At 40.9% G+C, this 23,738-nt stretch overlaps 1 protein-coding gene across 1 annotated transcript; it reads right to left on the bottom strand.

The window, feature by feature from the left end:
* Positions 1-1,775: 1,775 nt before the first annotated feature.
* LOC124552258 (piggyBac transposable element-derived protein 3-like) lies at positions 1,776-3,762 on the bottom strand. The gene is made up of 2 exons (XM_047126539.1): positions 3,553-3,762; positions 1,776-3,467 (listed from the first exon to the last, which is right to left on the bottom strand). Exon 2 carries the CDS (start codon positions 3,405-3,407, stop codon positions 1,776-1,778), a length of 1,632 nt encoding a protein of 543 aa, XP_046982495.1. The 5' UTR covers positions 3,408-3,467; positions 3,553-3,762.
* Positions 3,763-23,738: the final 19,976 nt, after the last annotated feature.

The following is a 23,738-nucleotide window of genomic DNA, read 5'->3' as shown; positions in this document are numbered from 1 at the left end:
TTTATTTTTTTAAACTCTGCTATGATGTCATGGTCGGTGTTCCTTGTTGGCTTTCTTCACTTTTATTCGGTTTTATCGAAGCTGAAGTCTTGATTAATGAATTCCATTGGCATAATCCAGATGTTAATCTTCTGAGTGGTGTGATGATAATTTTTCGTAGTCGCACTTACACCCGTTTTTTCACTTTGAAATATTTTCACTGTTGCCACACTGCACAAATAAACTTTTTTGTAGTGCTAAGCACTTACAAAATTTATCGCTGCACTCAGATCCCGGACGAGCCCCCACTTTTATAATGGTCACCTAGTCGTAGATATTGCTATAATCGCACTATTTCCCTCCCATTTACGGAGCTTGTTAGCACTTGATGTTAGGTTGGCACCATTAAAATGCATTGTGGTAGTCGCTGCTGCTTGCTGGATCGCTGCTGTGTCTCAATGCTAATGCTGGCTCTAAATCTGGTTGTCTAGGGGGAAAAAAAAAGTCCCGTGTTTTTGATGTGCTTTTGATGATAAATAATGAGCGAAACCAACAAATATTTAAACTTCAAATATTTATTACTCTGGTGGCCATCTTAATTCCACTGTCCACCAAAGACAATGACACAACACAGAGTACCACTTCTTTTACATCTTCCTAATGTTGGTCATTGGCGACATTGCCAACGGATAGGTGTGCAGTGACCTGCGATCTGAGTTTGCTACTCTTTTGTCACCGTATTAATTAAAATGTTGCATGTTGTTAAAAAGTGATCTCTTGTTTTTGAAATGGATACTGAGTTGGGCCATGTTTCTAAATTTTAATTGTTGTTCATAGTTTAATAGTTATTGTAAGTGGGCTTGTACGTCCCATCGTACTCAAAGAGGGATAAATGCTTCTCTAAATTTATTCCTCCTCTAGTCCACGAGACATAGATATCCCACTGAAAATAATTTTTTCAATAGGGATTACGAACTGTTATAAGAAGAAAGTAAGTAACATTATTATGTCAAATTTATGTATTCACATTTTAACATTTTCATGAGTTTTTTCAAAATTTGGCTGAATACATAGTGGCACTTCGCTGTAGCGCTTGGATCGTGATAATTTTGTATGGATTGTGTGATGCATTCTTCCTTGAGCCCCACTACAGCGGTGAAGTAAATTTGTGGTGGTTTGTTTTGTTCCTAACACATTTCTGCAAACAGTTAGGCTTTTAAGGCCTCAAACAGGACTCACTGGGATCCTAGCCTCGCCTGTTAATGTATTTCACGAGTTGCCACTCCTTCAGAGTCTGTAGATAGAAGTACTCAGTCTTGTCTTCTCACACGTCTGCTCACCATTCTTAGTCGTTTCTCGAGTTCCCAGGAGAGTCTGTTCATCTCCCTCAATTACTGTGCAGTCTCTACTTTGCTGCCGTACCCTTCTGTGACTGTTTTCCTGGCAGTCAATGTCCCAAGTGTGTGTGTGTGTGTGTGTGTGTGTGTGTGGGGGGGGGGGGGGGGGGTGTTCAGACTCACAGCGACAAGGAGTGCTATTATCATCGTCCCCCCACATTTTTGTGGGGTCTCGAATACCAGACAGTAGATACGCGACAGCATTTTCTGGCTTTTCCCTCAATGACAAGTATGCCGTGTGGGTCACTGTGTCTGTTACCCCTTTCAGACCCAAATTATTCTCAGCCATGAAAAAAATATCTATTCATTGTAATAGGTAAAAACATAATAAATCCAACAAAATCACTGAAAAATTTTATTTACATTTTACGGAATGTCCATTGTAATGGACAAAGAGTATCAACGGTTGTTACATCCTGCATTGTGGAACATTTTGAAACAATTCCTTCCTTTGACAAAACATAGATGAACATTACATTTCTCACAAAAGACATGAGTTTTATTCTTACAACTAGGCATTTTACACCTTGAAGCTTCTGTATTATCATGGTACCCAGGAAAATGTCCAGTAAGATCATTCCGAATCTCTGGTGCCGGACGAATCTCAGTTCTTGCTCTTTTTGCTTTTATGTCCTGTAAATCACTACTGTGTCTGCCACGTTTCACTTTGGTACTAGTGCCCATTTTTACAAGAGCCTCTCCTATTCTCATCTTAAAATGAAGTAAATCCATTGTCTCTTTCTCTCCCAGTGATTCAGTATTTCTTTTGTATTCCAACCAACTGTTCACACACGCTAAATCTACAGCATGGAACAACATTCTCAATGTCCATTTTTTAGGTTTAATAAAAATCCTATACATGCTAATTAACATATCTATTTTGTCAACACCACCCATAGCATGGTTGTAACAACGTACAACTTCAGGCTGTGAGACAGAAACATATGTCTTTCTTGATTTTTCCCAGCGCTGTACTTCATCTTGACTACCACATCCTACAAAATTTGATGCCAGAACTACTGGTCTGTTGTCAAACCATTTACACATTATCAATGCTTCATTCATGCTCACCACTTCTTCAGAAAAACCACGCCCTTTCTTTTTCAAATCCTTATCACTGGTGAAAGGTACATTTGGCATGCGACATAGTCTTGCTGTTCCTGCTGCATATATATTTTTTATTTTTAATATTTCTAGTAAGTTGAATGTTGTGAAGAAATTATCAAAATATAAATAAGCATGTTCCCTGTTAATTCTCTCAACAAGTTTTAGAACAATAGATGCTCCTAAACCAAACTTTCTTACAAACTTGTTTGAGATTTCTGGAGTATCTCCTTGGTACAACAGAAAGTCATAGCACAGACCACTTCTTCCACATAATAAAAACAGTTTTATACCCCAAGGTTTTGGCTTTCCCTTACAATACTGCTTTACTCCTAAATGAACTTTGAAAGGAATCATTTGCTCGTCAACACACAATTCTTCCTCAGTCTGTAGTTCCAAACATCTACGTCTAATACAATCATAAATGGGTCTCACTTTGTAAAATTTGTCTTTGCAATTTTCTGGCCTTGCGAAATTGTCAATTACATGGAAATTTGATCTCAGTTGGAAAAATCTCTCTCTTGACATACTTTCCACAAAGGGATCTAAATGCAATGCTGAATCCCAATACATTCTAACTCTGGGGTATTTCAAGCATCCCATAATTATATGAAGTCCTAGGAAAGCCTTTATTTCCGTTACATTTGTCGGTGTAAATGTTTTCCCGTGTTGCAATGCATACATGTTGGTTTTTTCAACCATATTTTCTAAGCAAGCATGGGAAATGTACTCTGAAAAATATTCAATGGGTGTCATATCACACTCTGATGGCTGCACTGAATACTGGTCTTCACCTATAGGTGTGTTTTGGAGTGTAGGCGATTTTCTTCTCCATCTAATATCACTTTTTTCACTAAACACCCACTCAGATGGAATAATAGTCTTCAACATTTGAGTCCTGTGCATAAGTATGATTTTGGTCATCATCTTCTGTGCTGCAACTATCGTCCTCCAGTTCCTCTTCGTAGTTTGTGGCTACATCAGCACCTAAAAATGACAATGCAGTATAGCAACAACCAGGTCAAAATATATATAATAGTCAGGTGAGATTGATAGTCTTATTAATACATACCAGGTCTAGTGCATTGTGGAATAGATTCTGCATCATCAGGGCCACTTTCTTCGTTTTCTGAGAGCTCTAAGTCAGAAACCTCACCTGACATCAGCAAATCCAGTATTTGGGAAGCATCCCTCTCAATATGATAAAATTCTGAAAATCAATACGTCAGATGTAAGCGATTTCATGAACACTGTTGAAACAAGACGCAAATACCAAGTCTGAAGCAATAACATCAAGTACAATTACTGCAATATTGTACATAAATGCTTGGAATTTTATCTACTGAACCTTTGGTAACATAAAATAAATTAGTTTCGTCCCCTACGTTACAAGAAAGGCGCAGTTGCATCACAGAAGTCATTTTCATATAGCAGAGATACATTACAAGCACACAAGTAAAACCAGCCATTGGGACTAAATGTCCATTTCAGTGGACATCAGTTTTGTAACGTCGATAATACAGTGATTTTCCGAAGCCTGTATCTAATTTTGCTGTAGAAAGTATCCAAAACCTTACTAAAACAAATAAAACTTAAAAACAAGGGGAACTCTAACCTTTAAACACGTAAAATTGGTCAAAATATGTACCCACCTTTTACGTGCTTCCTCTGTGCGGCCACCTTGTCTCAAACAACGTCCAAATACTTCGTGACTTCACCACTAGATGGCAGGATCGCCCATCAGATTGAACCACAAGACTTCCATTTCGACGTACAAGCAATCCTAAAAACATCTGTGCTCTCAGATATGAGATATTACTCTCGAAAAGTAGTGTCCATTGAAATGGACAAGGGGTCTGAAAGGGTTAAACCCTGCGATACTGCTCCCAGTCCGTCTGGATGTCTTTCCACGGAAAATAGACTGTGGTTGTTCATCCTATGGAATCTAACTAATACCGGGTTGCGATCCCAAGTGAGATCCCGAATTGTGTTTGGCATCATGCCCCCACCTACGTTCTTGGTTAATAAAACATCCAGGGCATCAGGCCTGTGATCTGCCACGAGTGGGATTGGGTTGCGCCATCGGAGTCGTGAACAGTATATCGGAACATGTCCACCATTTGGAACAGCTCTTAAACCTTCAGGTTGTATGGGAGTTCTGTGCAGGGTGTTCGGCATTGAACTGCCTGCCTATTGCTACATTGGAATACCTGTCAAATACTTCTCAAGTCATTCTTGAGGAGCTACCAGTTGCAGACCAGGTAGGCCGCTCTGGTGATCAGCTTGCCTCTCTTGGCATTTATGGACACTAGTGTGATTTAGAAGTGTGCAGGGGTTATGCAGCGTCTTGTTTCTCGGTGTGGGTGGCACAATTGGGCCATGTCGTTTTTAATGACACAGACGTGTTACAGTTTGCAGGTGTCTGTCTTCTGGGCATGTTCTGTACCTTTTAAGTGATGTGTTGCTGGGTTAACTTTGGGCACATTTTCATTTCCCCACTGTCTAAAGCCAAAAGTCTCACAAACACAGATTTCGTCACTGCCTTATTTTCTACAATAATACCTTCATCCAGCAAATGATTGCGTAACAGCTTAAGGGGACACAGTCACGAGGGAACTCCCATAAGGGATCAATGCTAAAACGAGCAAACGTCAGGTACACTTTCCGTATAATCAATCCTATTAGTTCGGTCAGCCCACCTACGCAACCGAACATTAAATGACAAACATGAATCATTACAATTAAATATTGGAAGAGTGTCATATTTCGTTACGTATATTAATGCAGACTTTCGGCTTCTACAATTCTGAACATCAAATACGCCATTAATACTCCCGAACATAAATTCTATCCCAGATCTGACTTCATTTAAAAACATTTTTTCTTTGAGCTTTATGTAACAATGAAGATGCGTCAAATTACCTTGAGCAAAAGGTTCCTCTGATACACAATACTCCAAAATAGACCAAACAGACAATATAGTGTCCACAAAGTGCTGTTTTCCAGACACAGAACGAGCATCGACTGTAATAAGAAAGCTCTCACTCCTCTTTTTATACCCACGCCGACGAGTAGAACTTGCAGCAGCGTCTGGCACATGTCCAAGCCGGTCAGGCACATCCTGGCCTGCCGCCGGCCTTGGGGAAGCTACGCAATCCCTAAATCGTGGAATCTTGCCACTAGTAATACTAGGTGACAAGACTTCACTTTCTAATGGGGCTGCCACAGGGTTTTCACTCGCAGCGGATGACCTCGCAGTTCCGAATAAGTACGCTGGCATGCGCGACAGCGGCATCTCCCATCCGTCGTCAAATTGAGATTGTGCAGAGTCCTCACTTGTCCCGTGCTGCGCAGGAGAAGTAGCTGTGTGATGTTCGGTACCTTGGGCTTGTTGATGACTATTGGTAATGCTTTCATGATCTTCCCTTTGGTATCCCACAGCGGGACGCAAGTTGTAAGCCATCCTGAAATATCCAATAAATGATAAAAACGTGCCAACAACTGTCATCTGAGATGTAAACAAAATTCATTCTGACATTTACAATGCCAATGCGTCTTTTCTTTAGATAACTTGTGTACTAGCCTATATTTATCTTTACCCTGATCAGGAGACCTCACTACCCATGAGGCCATTTTCTAGGATGGCCTTTGGCTGTGTGTCTGAGGTATGACTTCTGAGGTTTTCTTATTGAGGCTCTAATAATTATACCACAATGGCCTATAACGGTCTTGTCTAAAATCGAAGTACCTATTAGCACACCTTATACCAGTAGGCATAAAAACAAATTCTCTGTAAGCGTCCCTAAACTGATGAATTAAATCATCCAAGTTTGGCTTATAATACCACAATTCTTCTAACACAATAACAGCTGCAGGATAATTTATTTTGTTGCCATAAAACGTAATAGCTAATTCATCAATCCTCTGTTGACTGTTGGGAACTAGGAATGCCAGGCGCAGGTCGTCCGGATAGTTTCCGATATGGTCCCAATTGGCATAAAAAAAACTCCAACGCAGACATTAGCTGTAAACAATAACCTTTATTCAGAAAGTAACAGTACCTTTCCTCTTACAAAATGTCATATAAACTCTATTTCGTACAACATATGTTACATATGGAGATTAGAATGTTTGTGTCAGTAACAACAGAAACACTGTTCACACCATATATTGCATTGTCACGCATTTGAGAGGCACTTGGAAAACCGGCAGCACCTAGAAGCTTCTTGCTTGAAGCACTGACACTCGCACTGACTTCACTTTCTATATTATTTTTTGCCCTCTGTTCAAAACTAGCAGTTTCGCGGTTTATTTTTACATATTTATTTTCATGAAACTTACCCATTGTGTTATAATGTTTCACAAAATCATTACATTTGTATCACCAAAAGGTAAACAACTAGGATGAAGAAACTGACAAACGATAGTCGACAATGCAGACAGGCTGGCAAACATCAGAATAACAATTCTCTCTTGCAACCCAAATAAAGAGTATTTATTCCTGAGGAACATAAATGATTGTTGCACTATAGTCAATGCTGACTACTGCGCAAGACACGTCAAAAATGGACGTGGTGCTAGTTACCATGCTTCACGAACAAAAAAAAAAAAAAAAAAAAAAAAAAAAAAAAAAAAATTCAATTTTTTTTGAGCTTGTTCGTGACTGTCCCCTTAAGCAAATGTGGGACATCAGCGCCCACCCACACACGTTTCCGTGTGTCGCTAGGATGAGGGAAACAACTGTTTATGTGCGTCACGCCAAGCTCATTCCAAACACAAGCGTTTTGTGTTCCCATGTCTGCTACGCAAGCTACAGACTTATACGAATTACTGTCTAAGGCGACCAAGAGGGCAGCTGTCATGCAAACTTCAAAATCAAAATAAGCAGATTGTTTCCAACTTGCAAACAGTCCGCGCACCATAACAACTAAAACATTACTGTGGGGGTCCTAACACCCTGTCCTCTTGTTGATCATAGCTAATCCAACTGTCGATGTTCATTTCGTTGAAGGACAAAATGCAAACACGTTGCCTGTCAGTGAATGTTTTAGCCTGCATATTCATCATAATCAAAACATCTTTCAAAATGCCAGGACTGCAACTAAGAGCGGTTTATCCAGGCTCTCAACGTCGACTCAGCTGGTAGAGGATACCCGATTTTTTTTCCTCAGAAAATTATAACATTTCCGAGATATAGCACGGAGAGTAATTGATTTACAACTGTCTTCATTACTCCATCTAACCCTTTTTGAGTCACTTAATAAACTTTTTATTTGTTTGGGTGAAAATTTTTTTCCCAGCACACGAGTAATTTCCTTAGACACAAGAATCTCCTTATTAATATCTTCCTCGTGCATAAGTCGTCGCATTCTAGACAGCTGATTATGAAGATCTTTATTCCTCGCTCGAAGTTGCACACATTTGTTTGTAAGAACAGCATTGCTTATTTCTAATGCCGCTATAGTATTCATCAAAGTAACTTTATCTGTGTCTGAAAAAAGACTGTCATCTGTGCATGTGCTCTTATTATGATGTTTCTTATTTGGTGACACCTTTTTCAGAGTTTCCAGAGATCTCTTATGTAGTTCTCCTTTCTTGTACCGTTTAGTTCTGTTTTCTGTTGCGGGGTGACACATTGACAGTCGCACTACTGCATGGAAAATTGCATGAAGGAACTGCATCTGGCTTGAGCATTCATTTTCGGGGCAAATTGAGCAATTCAGACTGTAACTCCCTTAAGTAATCTGTTTCTGCGAAATGGCGAGAGCATATTCGTGCATGCCCAACATTTACACTCTTTCCTACAACATTTCGACAACCATAGTTTTTGTAATGTTTCATTACGCAGGAAACTGTGATACATTACGTCAGTTCCCTTTGTGTTCCGGTTGTAGGAAAAACAGCCGATAACAGCACAGCCTGGGATTGTAAACATTAATTTTCTCTCACTTGTAGATTCTCCAATAAGAATTTCACAGGACGAACCATAAACTATAGAGCTGGCGAATACAATGTTGATCCCACTGTCCACTATCAATAACTATTTCAGTTCCGAATCAAATATCAATTACAGCAAAAACCATAACACTGTCCTACCAACTGGTCCCTTCTTCTTGTCAAGTTGTGCCACAAACTCCTCTTCTCCCCAATTCTATTCAGTACCTCCTCATTAGTTATGTATATATATATTTCGTATGGCTAATAGAATACAGCAGTAAGTAAGTAATAACACAAACAACGTGTAAAAACAATGAATGGTCAATATGTTACAGGCAACAAACAATTATTAGATCTAAAAAAGGAAGTAAAACACAAGATACACAAAAATACATAGAAATTATAGTAACAGTATCTAGTAATAGGTTTTTCAGAAGGAAAAGAGTAGACCAGACTCATGCTTGTATGTCCAAGTCCCTCACCCAGCGAGAAGCATCTCCCTCCAGGAGGTGCAGCTCCTGCATTGTGCCAGGGAATCTCCTCGTAGGGCGGTCCATTGCGATATGATGTAGTTTGTGGATTCCCACAGTCGCAGTTGGGTGAGTCAGTCTGTCCCCATTTGTGCTTCCAGTAATTACATCTACCATAGCCTGTTCGGATACGATTTAAAGTTGTCCAAGATTTTCTGGGAAGACCGAAGCCCTTGGGCCATACGGTTGGGTCCGAGACTAAGTTAAGGTGATCAGGGTTAGACATATCCCATTCCCGACGCCAGGCTTCGTCGATATCATAATTGTCCTCGATCAGCTGTTGCCCTAATCTCCGTGGTGGCTTACGGGTCTTGAGCCTGCGGCTGGGATTCTTGCAGTCTTCGTGTAAGGGTAGGTCACGGTTGTTAGCGCACTTTTGCCATTCCCTTTTCAGTGCAGATCTTCGCCTTAGATGAGGTGGGGCTATGTTAGCCAGTACCGGGAGCCATTGGTGGGGCATCGGTTTACAATGTAATTCCAAGATACTTTGGGAGGGGATTGTAGTTAAGCAGCTGGCCTCTGAACTCTACGTGGGGTGCATAGTTTGCCTGTCTGTTGTTGAGGTGGAAACAGGAGACTTGGGTTTTAGAAGTATTAGGTCTGAGCCTCCATGTTTCGAAATATTCATCCATTTTGATAAGGTCTTCCTCAATGACTCTTTCGGAATTGTGGAAGTCTCGATGTTGATATGTGAGAGCAATATCGTCTGCATAGATAAACTTCTTAGAAGATGTCTCTGGTAGGTCTGATGTATATATATTAAAAAGTAATGGAGCTAGCACGGATCCTTGGGGCAGGCTATCATTTAACCTATATTTCTTGCTTATCTCTCCATCTAGGTGTACTTCAAAAAATCTATTTGAGAGCATATTGTTGATTAGGGTAGCCGTTTTCTTGCAAGGAATGATGCGTTGGAGTTTAAGAATCGTTGCCTCCCTCCACACTGTGTCATATGCTGACGATAGATCTATGAACACGGCAACTGTCTTTTTCTTCCTTTGAAATCCACTCTCAATATGTGTGGTAAGAGATAATACTTGATCACAGCAGCTCCGACCGGGTCTAAATCCGGCTTGTTCAATAGGAATGAAATTCTCGGCAATGGGTTTTATTCTGTTGAGAATAAGTCTCTCCAATAGTTTGTAGCATACACTCAGAAGAGCTATAGGTCTATAGTCCTCTGGGAGCTTTCCATCTTTGCCAGGCTTAAGAATGGCGACGATCTTGGTTTGTTTAAATAGTGGTGGTAGTGTTTCCGATCGTTGGATGTCATTGTAAAACTGAGTTAGCCCCAGTAGAGCTCGAGGTCCTAGGTGCCGTAAGAACTCGTGGTAGACCTCATCTAAACCAGCCGCTTTATCCATTTTTATTTCTTTCAGTGCTTCTGTGATCTCTAGGATGGTAAAGGTTTTTGAGAAATTGTTGTCGGGTGTGGATTGTTGGAGCTTGGTTCTCAGTTCTTTCTTTACTTTCGTAGTCTTATCCTTGTTGCTGCGTGGTGTTTTTCTCGTAAGGTTAACTATTTTGTTTGCTACCTCTTTGGGGTGTATGTTGCCACCCATGCAGGTTTTAATGGAGCTTTCACCTAGGTTTTTAAGAAGGCACCAGGCTTTCTTGCCGGAGTGCTTGAAGTCCATATTTTTCATGAGAGTGTGCCACTTTTCTCGTCTTGCTGAGTCCAGGCATTGGAGAAGCTCGTCCGCAATTTCAGGATCGTTGTTTTGCGAATATGCATTATATAGGTCTATGCATTCTTGGCTCCAGCCGGGAATATAGGTTTTCCTGTAGCCTCTGGGAATGTGTTTTTTGGCAATGGCTAGGAGTAATCCCACAAAGCGGTTGTAGTTCTTCGATGCGGGTGGGATCCATTGGATGTTGTGGGCCATTTCGGCGGTAAAGGCTTCCCAGTTGGCTTTGCCAAAATTCCATTGAGGTTTAGGTGTAGATCTCACTATTGGAATCTGTATACCGACATGTAGCAAGACGGGCCTGTGCTGGCTACGAGGAAAATCAGGCAAGATCTGTTTATTGCAGCGTAATGGTAGCTTTTTGGCGTCTCTGGAAACAAAGCACAGATCGGGGTTGTAGTCTCTTTTCCATCTAGCCGAGTGGAAAGTCCCTTTATCCTTTAGATCGTGGATCAAGAAGACGTCTTCTATGTCCGCCCATTGCATTACTCCCTCGCCATCCTCATTGGTGATGTTATATCCCCACTGGGTACTGTGGCTGTTGAAATCGCCCATTATCACTGTAGGATGTTGTATGTTGGAAATAGCAGAGTCACTCCATGACTGAGTTGGGGGTTTGTAGAGGTTGATGACTTCAATATCGGCAATTTTTGTTCTTATGACGTAGGTGCTTGGGTCAGTGTTCGTTTTTATATCGCGGACCTGGTCAGTGTTGTTTTAAAAGTAGGTGGCAGTGCCATAGTTAGCGTGGTAAGTTGCTGCAGCAAGCGAATAGCCTGGAAGTTTGCACCTATTTTTCAACTGCTTTTCATCGGTGCAATGTGTTTCCTGGAGCAAGACAGCATCCACTGAATGGTTGTCCAGGACTTTAATTAGGTAGTCAGATTTAGCTCTGCTCATTCCTACGTTGAGTTGTAGAATTTTAAGGACATCTCCAATGTCCTTGGTCAACGGGTTCCGAGAGGAACCGTTGTTTTGGGTATTTGCGTTCATGTCTGTGCTGATTCTGTAAAGCTGGGAAATCCTCACAGGTCCAGCAGCCAGATTTGTAGACTATTTAGCCGTGATAAAAAATCACGTTGCCCAGGGTGCACCACGGGGAGGCTAGTCTACATTGCACCCCGTCTCATTAGTTATGTGATCTACCCATCTAATCTTCAGCATTCTTCTGTAGCACCACATTTCGAAAGCTTCTATTCTCTTGTCCAAACTATTTATCGTCCATGTTTCACTTCCATACATGGCTACACTCCATACAAATACTTTCAGAAATGACTTCCTGACAATTAAATCAATACTCGATGTTAACAAATTTCTCTTCTTCAGAAACGCTTTGCTTGCCATTGCCAGTTTACATTTTACATTCTCTCTACTTCGACCATCATCGGTTATTTTGTTCCCCAAATAGCAAAACTCGTTTACTGCTTTAAGTGTCTCATTTCCTAATCTAACTCCCTCAGCATCACACAACTTAATTCGACTACATAATGTATCCTGTTTCGCTTTTGTTGATGTTCATCTTATATCCTCCTTTCAAGACGCTATCCATTCCATTCAACTGCTCTTCCAAGTCCTTTGCTGTCTCTGACAGAATTACAATGTCATCGGCGAACCTCGACGTTTTTATTTCTTCTCCATGGACTTTAATACCTACTCCGAATTTTTCTTTTGTTTCCTTTACTGCTTCCTCAGTATACAGATTGAATAACATCGGGGAGAGGCTGCAACCCTGTCTCACTCCCTTCCCAACCGCTGCTTCCCTTTCATGCTCCTCGACTCTTACAACTGCCATCTGGCTTCTGTACAAATTGAAAACAACCTTTCGCACCCTGTATTTTACCCCTGCCACCTTTAGAACTTGAAAGAGAGTATTCAAGTCAACATTGTCAAAAGCTTTCTCTAAGTCTACAAATGCTAGAAATGTAGGTTTGCCTTTCCTTAATCTATTTTCTAAGATAAGTTGTAGGGTCAGTATTGCCTCACGTGTTCCAACGTTTCTGCGGAATTCAAACTGATCTTCGCCGAGGTTGGGTTCTACCAGTTTTTCCATTCGTCTGTAAAGAATTCGCGTTAGTATTTTGCAGCTGTGACTTATTAAATTGATAGTGCGGTAATTTTCACATCTGTCAACACCTGCTTTCTTTGGGATTGGAATTATTATATTCTTCTTGAAGTCTGAGGGTATTTCGCCTGTCTCATACATCTTGCTCACCAGATGGTAGAGTTTTGTCAGGACTGGCTCTCCCAAGGCCATCAGTAGTTCCAATGGAATGTTGTCTACTCCTGGGGCCTTGTTTCGACTCAGGTCTTTCAGTGCTCTGTCACTCTCTTCACGCAGTATTGTATCTCCCATTTCATCTTCATCTACATCCTCTTCCATTTCCATAATATTGTCCTCAAGTACACCGCCCTTGTATAGACCCTCTATATACTCCTTCCACTTTTCTGCTTTCCCTTCTTTGCTTAGAACTGGGTTTCTATCTGAGCTCTTGATATTCATACAAGTGGTTCTCTTTTCTCCAAAGGTCTCATTAATTTTCCTGTAGGCAGTATCTATTTTGCGCCTAGTGAGCTAAGCATCTACATCCTTAAATTTGTCTTCTAGCCATGCCTGCTTAGCCATTTTACACTTCCTGTCGATCTCATTTTTGAGATGTTTGTATTCCCTTTTGCTTGCTTCATTTACTGCGTTCAATTAAATTCAATATTTCTTCTGTTACCCAAGGATTTCTACTAGCCCTCGTCTTTTTACCTACTTGATCCTCTGCTGCCTTCACTACTTCATCCCTCAAAGCTACCCATTCTTCTTCTACTGTATTTCTTTCCCCCATTCCTGTCAATTGTTCCCTTATCTTCTCCCTGAAACTCTCTACAACCTCTGGTTCTTTCAGTTTATCCAGGTCCCATCTCCTTAAATTCCCACCTTTTTGCAGTTTCTTCAGTTTTAATCTACAGTTCATCACCAATAGATTGTGGTCAGAGTCCACATCTGCCCCTGGAAATGTCTTACAATTTAAAACGTGGTTCCTAAATCTCTGTCGTACCATTACATAGTCTATCTGATACCTTCTAGTATCTCCAAGATTCTTCCATGTATACAACCTTCTTTTATGATTCTTAAACCAAGTGTTAGCTATGACTATGTTATGTTATGCTCTGTGCAAAATTCTACCAGACGGCATACTCTTTCATTTCTCTCCCCCAATCCGTATTCACCTACTATGTTTACTTCTCTCCCTTTTCCTACTCATGAGTTCCAGTCACCCATGACTATTAAATTTTCGTCTCCCTTCACTGCCTGAATAATTTCTTTTATCTCATCATATATTTCATCAATTTCTTCATCTGCAGAGCTGTAGTAGGCATGGGCTTTGTGTCTATCTTGGCCACAATAATGCATTCACTATGCTGTTGGTAGTAGCTTACCCACATTTTTTATTCATTATTAAACCTACTCCTGCATTACCCCTATTTGATTTTGTATTTATATACCTGTATTCACCTGACCAAAAGTCTTGTTTCTCCTGCCACCGAACTTCACTAATTCCCATTATATCTAACTTCAAACTATCCATTTCCCTTTTTAAATTATCTAACCTACCTGCCCGATAAAGGGATCTGACATTCCACGCTCCGACCCGTAGAACGCCAGTTTTCTTTCTCCTGATAACGACGTCCTCTTGAGTAGTCCCCGCCCGGAGATCCGAATGGGGGACTATTTTTACCTCCGGAATATTTTACCCAGGAGGATGCCATCATCATTAACCATACAGTAAAGGTGCATGCCCTCGGGAAAAATTACGGCTGTAGTTTCCCCTTGCTTTCAGCTGTTCGCAGTACCGGCACAGCAAGGCCGTTTTGGTTAGTGTTGCAAGGCCAGATCAGTCAGTCATCCAGACTGTTGCCCCTGCAACTACTGAAAAGGCTGCTGCCCCTCTTCAGGAAACACACGTTTGTCTGGCCTCTCAACAGATACTCCTCCGTTGTGGTTGCACCTACGGTACTGCCATCTGTATCGCTGAGGCACGCAAGCCTCCCCACGAACGGCAAGGTCCATGGTTCATGGGGGTACATATATATAAACTGGAGTATATAAGATATAAATGAATATAGCGATTTCGCATAAGGCATTTCAGTATTGTGCATAACATAGAATTAATCGCATACCTGGTGTGGTGTGAGGAAGCTCTTGCTGCTCACACTCAGTGTCAGGCGCTGTAAGTAAACAATTAAACATTAAATCAGAATGCAGGCATTGTATATTGGAACAGAGCAGTAAGGTTGGGCATACATGAATATAAAGATGCGTCTCAAGGCATTTCAGTATTGTGCATAACACAGGATTAATCTCATACCTGGTCTGCTATTTTGGAGCTGTTGCTGCATTGGTTGACTCAGCTTGTTGCACATACCTACTGACATGTACAGGAGTTTAAATCATGTTCCATGCATAGAACAGAAAAATGGCACTGCATATGTGTGAAATAGAAGATAAATCCCATGCAGTGTGGTCCACTTCATGGTATACCATCACATACAAGGTGATGCATGTTGTATGTCTCGGTGCTGTGTGTGCCACTGTGTTTTCACTCAGTAATTCTAATGGTATACTTAATCTGCCATACAGAGAAAGCACTTTATTCTCCAAGCGTTTACTCAATACGGCATATCAAATTTTCATCAGTGTTATAGCAGCCTATTACTTGTGAGTCATCTGCGTAGAGGATGATATCAGACTGAACCAAGCATGACATATCATTGTGTACTCTAAGTTCAAACTTATTTGCAGGTTCCAGAAATACTGATACAATGACTGAGTGGAAATACAAGAGCACACCACAGCAAGTAAAAAATAAACTATGCTAACCTATGTTCACATCACCACAAAACAGTCTGTCGAATGTATGTGTGAAATACACTACTTGATCCAAAAAAATTGTCAAAACGATACGTGTACCAGTAATTAAAATGATATTGTGGAGTTAGCATGTATGCAGGATACTAAGTAACAAAACAAAATCATGAACACCATAAATAATATCATTGATTAAATATATATATATAATCTTCTGCATATTTAGTTATATAAATTAAAGCTGTTTTCCTACTCCTACATTTTTGGACATCAAATACACCATTTATACTACCAAACATAAACTCCAATCCACTTCTAACCTCCGTTAAAAGCTTAGATTCACTCAACTTTAAATATGCATGAATATGTGTTAAATTACCTTGTGCAAAAGGCTCTTCAGATACACAATACTCAATAAGATTCCAAATAGCCAAAACATTGTTAACAAAGTGCAGTTTCCCGCCAACAGAAGTAGCATCTACTGTAATCAGAAAGCTGTCACTACGCCTGTTATACCCTGTGCGACGAGGCGTTGCGCCATCGTCTGGAACATGTCCAAGCCGGTCAGGCACGTCCTGGCCTGTGCGCGGCCTTGAAGATGTTGCGTCATCGCGAAAACGCGGAATTGGCCCACAAGTAATACTAGGTGGGACCGATAAGCTTTCTAGTGGGGCCCCCAATAAGTGGTCACCAGCAGAGGATGGTCCTGCGGCTCCGAGTAGGTGCGCTGGCAAGCGCGACAGCGGCACCTCCCATCCGTTGTCAAAGTGATGTTGTGAAGCGTCATCACCAGCCCGATGCTCCAGCGAAGTAGAAGTTGTGTTATGTTGGATACCTTCGGCTTGTTGTACACTACGGGTAGCATTTTCATACTGGCTTCTTCGGAATCCCAGAGCGGTACGCAAGTTGTACACCATCCTGAAATGTCCAACACAATACAACCTGGCCAATGATTGCCACCTAAAATGTAAGCAATAGTCACACCGACACGTACATTGCCATCGTTCTTTCTCTTTAGACAACTTGTGAACAAGCCTATATTTTATTCTACCCTGATTAGGAAACCTCACTAAACGTGAGGCCATTTTCTAGGATGGCATGCGGCTGTGTGTCTGAGAAGGACTTTGAGGTTTTTATTCACTGTGTTTCTAATAATTATACCATAAAGGCCTATAATGCCCTTGTCGAAAGTCGTAATATCTATGTGCGCACCTTATACCGTTAGGCATAAACACAAATTCCCTGTAAGCTTCTCTAAATTGGGCAATAAGTTGTTGCAAATTAGGTTTGTAATACCACAATTCCTCTAAAACAATCACAGCAGCAGAGTAATTAATCTTGTTTCCATAAAATGTAATTGCTAATTCATCAATGCGTTGCTGACTGGTAGGAACAAGGAAGGCGAGGCGCAGGTCGTCCAGGTAATTTCTTATATGGTCTGAGTTGCCATAAAAAAACTCCAACGCAGACATTAGCTGTAAACAATAACCTTTATTTAGAATGTAACGGTACCCTTTCTTTTACAAAATGTCATGTACACTCTATTCCTTACAACAAACGTTGCATATTTCACTTCACTCTGTATAACATCATCCTTCGCAGGTTCGTCACCCGCTATTTGAACACCTATGTAAAATGGATTAATACCTTGGAACAATTTGTTTTTTGCTTTACATTGTATTTCCAGATCTGTCCAAGACTTTACCTTTGAGATATCGGCACTAGATTCAGGTTGAAAATATGTAACAAATTTGAAACGATTTCTCCTGCTATACTTTGACAAGGTACTCCTGCAGAGCGTTCCGGATTCAGATTGAAGGCACCAAGTGTATTACTACATGCTAGCTGTACTTTTTCTAAAGCTCCTTGATCTTAAAATATTTTTCTGTTAGCTCTATCATCTAACGTTAGTCGTTCAATTCTTACATTAACCCTATACACATATGTCACTACCTTATTAATTATTACACTTGCATATTTGTTAGAGAAAAACTTAAATTCATCAGTTATATCATAATGCTGAAGCTTGGAAAAGTTAATTGCAGATTCATCATGTTTCTCGACAGCTCCCATCTTTCCATACTCAAACCTAACACCTCCTGTTTGGGTATATTCCGTTCTCCATTTACACATGCGTCTGAAATATGGTCTAGTTAGAATCGTCTGTCGGCGTATCCAACGCCTCGGGCGTGCAGCGCGAACCCTGCGCATCATCCTCATCCGACGAGACGCATATAATTTCCTCTGGGGTCTCCACATCCGACGTGTCCGACACCACCTCCTCCTACATAGATAAACAATGAATGATATGACAATCGGCGTGCATCACGTTCAGACGCGAAATTAAGGCTTCATCACCGATATCTCAAAGGTAAAGTCTTGGACAGATCTGGAAACACAATGTAAAGCAAAAAACAAGTTGTTCCAAGGTATTAATCCATTTTACATAGGTGTTCAAATAGCGGGTGACGAACCTGCGAAAGATGATGTTATACAGAGTGAAGTGAAATATGTAACGTTTGTTGTAAGGAATAGAGTGTACCTAATGTATTATTTTTGGGGGTTCTGAGAAAACTAACTTCCTCAGTGCTTTTAGACTACAAAAAATACTATCCAAGCCATGGGAGCTGAAACGTTACCCACAGGTTTTTCATCAGGGAGAGTTATTCAGTTACAGACTAAAACTACATGAAAAAACTCCACATCACATGAACATGAAACTTATAAATAAAATCTGAAAGGGGAAGTATGACAAAATAGTAATAATAATACTGAATCACACATGGGAAGATACCTGAATGTTGTTGATACTATATCATACTGTAGAAAATTTACCGAATGATGAAAATGTCAAGTAGTAGCCCTATCTGACTAAAGAAGTAACACCATATGCACTACCACAATAGATTGTCTTCAGTGATAACCATGTGAAATATTGTCTACCTGAAGAAGTAATTACATATGTATTATAATCTAGATTATGGGTATCAGTTTGTATAAAGTGGTGGAATTGACAGGGCACACTATCTTCATTTGTATGAGGCATGTTATGTAATGATAAAAATGTGAAGTGATTTTCAATGTCAGAATGTTCATACTACATCCCAGTGTAGAACTAATCACAACAGATTTGGGAACATGAACATTTAAAATATTTTAATATTAACAGCAAATAGTTGCAAATTAATGGTACCTTCATCCAGAAGTGTTCTCAGGATGTTGTTGGTTTCTTCTGCATTAGGAACTGCCATGGATATGCGGTGTGAGGAACTTGTCTTCTTTGTCGAAAACAGCCTCCTCTGGGGCACAAGTTTCCTCTTGAGACTTCTTTGTGGGCCAATGTAAGAGATACCACTACTGGTGCGAACAGCACCTGCATTAGCCTTCAGTGAAGTCACCATTTTGTTAGCCAGTTGAACTTCAGTAGCTGACATACCAGAAACAATTTCTGAAAACCTAGAAATAATTTTTCTCTTCTCTTCTGCCAATGCTTCTGGGGTGCAGGAATTAGCATTTCCACTTACTTGCTTCAGAATCACTTCTCTCTCATTAATGAAAGACATATCTCCAACATTTGTAGCTATTGCATTTTGTAATCCAGAAACTTCAAAAGGATTTTGTTCCGTACTGTCTAGTTAACAAACATTATGCATGCACACTTTACTGCCAGTGCACACTAATTTACAGTTACAGAGGATATTATTTTCTTCTACAAGGTAAACTTCATGTGATTTAGTGGCTGGTACTTCCCAACCTCTGTCTACCTTCCTAATTGAGTCCTTATTCATCAAAATGCTGAATTTGTGCTTACGGCGAATGTGTTTCATTTTACTTGTTAGCTTTCCTATCATGTTGACAATGAGCCTGTCAAACAGCTTTGCTGTTACAAGCGACATCATAGTGGATATACCTTTATCGAAACGTTTCACCTGCTTTGCATTAGCATGTTTATATGTCAATGTGTTATGCATGCTCTCCAGGTGCATGTTTGTGTTGAATCTGGATCGCGTCCTATGACAATATGCCCAACACTTCACATTTTTTTCATAATACGTCTTGAAATAGTGACCAAATTCTGAAGTCTCTGAATCGCTGTTAGTTTCTGCAATGCTTCTACCAATGATTCTTGAAACACAGCAACGTCTCTTACCTGCATTAACGACTTAACAAGTTTGTACACCTCGTTTTTCTTGTCCAAACTTCTAATTTTGCTCTTAATATTGGCCCTCCAGGCTCTTAACGACATGCCAGGTACAGAAAAGTCTCATTTCAGGAGGTCCCATTGTTTTGTTGCAAGTGATACTATACGATTCTGCCAGGTCTGTCATGAATACATTTGGCGAAATCTGTCCAACCTGAGACTTAACACAATTGAAAAATATACTCAAAACATCGGAGTCATTCCTGTTAGATATGAGGAAAGCACATGGAAATCCTTGCCTCCATCCAGTACAAGTAATGTTGTAACTTCAAAATCATAGCCATTTAGGCCATTAGTTCCATCGACACAAATACAATCACTTCCGTATTTAGCTAATATTTCGCCTTTCGCCTTGTGCGTTGTTCATCATAATTAATACCAAGTCTTCACTTATCAGTTCAGGGTACAGATCATTAATTGTTTCTTGAGGCTTATAGAAGAATACACATGGATTGTCACTGTGCTGCACTTCTTGCACCCAAGCTTCAACGCTGATCGCATCATTTGGTTGTCTAACTGACTTTGAAGACAGGTTATATGTAGCTACAATATTATGCAATTCCTGGCTCGTTGTAAGATCCACTCTTTCCAAATTAGAACTCTGCACTGTTTCTTTAATTTTTTGGAGGACAGTAGGAAATAGGATTCTTCCAGCAATGTCTTCAGCTATCTTCATCCGTTTTTTTCCATCAGGTTGAGATGATTTAGGTCCACATCGTGACCAGTGTGAGTGGACATTAAATAACGTGGCATTTTCCTTATTTGTATTGGACTTTAATCTCTGCAGGGCACTTTCCATTAATTTTGTTGCTTCCTGTCAATTTCAGATGTCTCCCATCACCTTTGGAGGTAAACTGACCTGAGCGATGGCAAACATAATAACATGTGGGGCCATCATCGTAAAATTTAGTGCCACAGCTTTTAATGAATTTGGAATGTGTAACACATTCCATTTCTTCTTTCCATTTTAAAAATTCTTCTTCACTGGAGAATTCCAGGGCTTCTGGTTTCACACATAATGCATGTGCAGACTGGAAATGATCCATACAGCACTTCTTAGAATTGGTTTCAAACGCACACATTGTACGCTTAAACCTTTTCTGTTGTGGTTCGCCATGAATATTTTGTTGGTGGCGTTTTAAACTATTACAGCCGTCTTTATTCACAAGGAATAGTACATACATAAGTAAATAAACATGGTACATTAGGCATGTAGGTGTTGTGTACCTTGCCAATGTCCACCACCGGAGTGGGGACTTACAGGGCGAACACCATGATAAAACTTATGTATAGAAAGGAAGAAAACAAAAATATGAAAGACAAGAAAAGACAGTGAGAATAAAGATGGAATTCCTCCTGTTGAAAGGCCCCAGGAGTCAAGGCAGAAGAATAACCAACACCTAGCCGACGCCGGCTCGTGGCATCAGCCTTGGCGCCGTCATTCGCTCGTAGCTGCGATAACTTGTGCAGCAGCTCTGCAGTACTCTGGTGCTGAGTACCGCCAGTTCTCGGGGTCGAAAGCCTAACTCGGAGAGGTTCCTCGCCGACGCTGGAGACCATGTGCCCCTCCAATTCAACGTTGCGGTGGACACAGTAACCTCCTCGATGTCACGGTGCAGGGTGGAGATGGCACGCCGGATGGACGGCGTGTCGTAATAGGCCGCCTTCTGGGAGAGACACCAGTCGAGTCGAAGATGGTCTCGGACTACCTGGGCGTCGATCAGTCGGGCGATGCTGTCAGGCTTGCGGATTCCCTCAGTTGTACGGAGGTGGGGCTCCACTGAGACATTGAAGCCCATCTGCACGAGTCCACGAGCGACATAGCGCACGATAGCGCCATGTCGTTTAACTTGGGACCCGTCACTATCAGAGTAAGGTACTAAACGTTGTGGTTCAGAATGTTGTTGTGGTTCTTCTGGTCCTTGTTCGTCTTCGTCTTCTTCGCTGTCTGATACCTCGTGGTCAGATGTTGATGGGCGGTCGTGATCTATAGGCAAACCACGGCGAACACGAGAAATTAGCCATTGTTCGTAGGCATAGCGTTTCTGGCCTTCATGCATGAACTCCCAATTAGACTGTTCCCACGGTGGAATACCACAATTCTGAAGGCAAGAAACGTTAAAATCAAATAATGAAAAACAAAAATATGATACACAAGAAAAATTATATTTACATACCTGTTATTTCGGCATTTGGTTGTTTCGGGTACAAAGTTTTTCCAATACGTTGTTCAACAGCTGTCTTCAATTTTAAGTCGTATTTTCCGACAAATGAATGCCAATTTTGTGTATGACTCCAGTCAATAGCGAAATCAATTATAGCTTTTGCATCCAACTGTTGAACTCGTTGTCTAAACTCTTCTTCTGTAAATGGTCGTTCTCTTGCTTCCTTTAACAGATTATCGTATCCTATGTCGTGCTCTTTAGCAATGGCATCTGCTCCACTGCGCGGTGCGTCTATATTTACAGGATTTCCCGGTCCTACGTAATCACTGCGAGGTAAAGTATATCCTTTGTTCTGTACACGTTCAACTACTTTTTTAACGCCGTAAGCAGCACCTGAGGCTGCAGCAGTTGTCGCGCCAGCTGCTATCGCTATCTGCCCTGAACTTGTAACACCAGCTGTGCTAATTTCGGCCTCGTCCGTGACACTCTCTGGCCTTGTTTCTGGCACCCGTTCAAATTCAACTGTTTCGCCACTCGTATCCAAATCGTCGAATGCTGGATTATCTCCATACTGTATACGAGTAGCAGCATCCTCTCTTTGCACTGTTCGAATATCATTACTGCTACGAGAACGATTTACATTTGTTAATGGAATTCTTTCCGCCATTTCAAGGTCTTCCTCAGGTCCCGGATATAAAACACCTCCGTCGTATTGTATAGAGCCATGGTTGCCCGTGCTTAAATACTGATTTACCCAAGACATTTTGCTGACTAAACTAAATAAATCATTACCACCTTTTATATACATTACGTTATCAAACAGCACGTGTCGGGCAACCTTTTGCTGGCGTGGGTGCTTGCTCAGATAATTGTCCTAAAAGGACAAATTATCTCGGCAGGACAGTGACGCCGCCATTGCGACCTTGGGACCCCGGGGGGGCCCATTTTTTTTATCAGTTGCTGACCCTCGAATCATGACGCAGTCATGTTTTCGATTCATGAGGGTCAGCAACTGATAAAAAAAATGGGGTCCCAAGGTCGCGATGGAGGCGTCACTGTCCCACCGAGATAATTTGTCCTTTTAGGACAATTATCTGAGCAAGCACCCACGCCAGCAAAAGGTTGCCCGACACGTGCTGTTTGATAACGTAATGTATATAAAAGGTGGTAATGATTTATTTAGTTTAGTCAGCAAAATGTCTTGGGTAAATCAGTATTTAAGCATGGGCAACCATGGCTCTATACAATACGACGGAGGTGTTTTATATCCGGGACCTGAGGAAGACATTGAAATGGCGGAAAGAATTCCATTAACAAATGTAAATCGTTCTCGTAGCAGTAATGATATTCGAACAGTGCAAAGAGAGGATGCTGCTACTCGTGTACGGTATGGAGATAATCCAGCATTCGACGATTTGGATACGAGTGGCGAAACAGTTGAATTTGAACGGGTGCCAGAAACAAGGCCAGAGAGTGTCATGGACGGGGCCGCAATTAGCACAGCTGGTGTTAAAAGTTCAGGGCAGATAGCGATAGCGGCTGGCGCGACAACTGCTGCAGCCGCAGGTGCTGCTTACGGCGTTAAAAAAGTAGTTGAACGTGTATAGAACAAAGGATAATTGTAATTTATTTTTATTTGTTGTAATAATTGACAATAAAAATTATACATTGTACTAATTCTTGTCTTTTATTTAATAAGGAATATTATACATTTGCAACAATGAAAAGAAAGCTAAAGCATAAGGCTTTTCTATTGCATTTTTCAATTCATCAAACTTTTTCCCCCTAATAGTTCTCACACGGACATTGTTGAAATCTGGATGACTACATACAATTGGCTGAGAATTAGAAATTAACAGTAATGGAGTACGTCTTAAAATAG

This window comes from Schistocerca americana, chromosome 10 (assembly GCF_021461395.2).
Source record: "Schistocerca americana isolate TAMUIC-IGC-003095 chromosome 10, iqSchAmer2.1, whole genome shotgun sequence".
NCBI classification, from domain to species: domain Eukaryota; kingdom Metazoa; phylum Arthropoda; class Insecta; order Orthoptera; family Acrididae; genus Schistocerca; species Schistocerca americana.
Note: the sequence above shows the minus strand (reverse complement) of the source record. Positions and strands in the feature narration are given on the sequence as shown.

Coding starts and splice junctions, on each gene's coding strand:
- LOC124552258 (XM_047126539.1), bottom strand. CDS start 3,407: ATGATGACCAAAATCATACTTATGCACAGGACTCAAATGTTGAAGACT.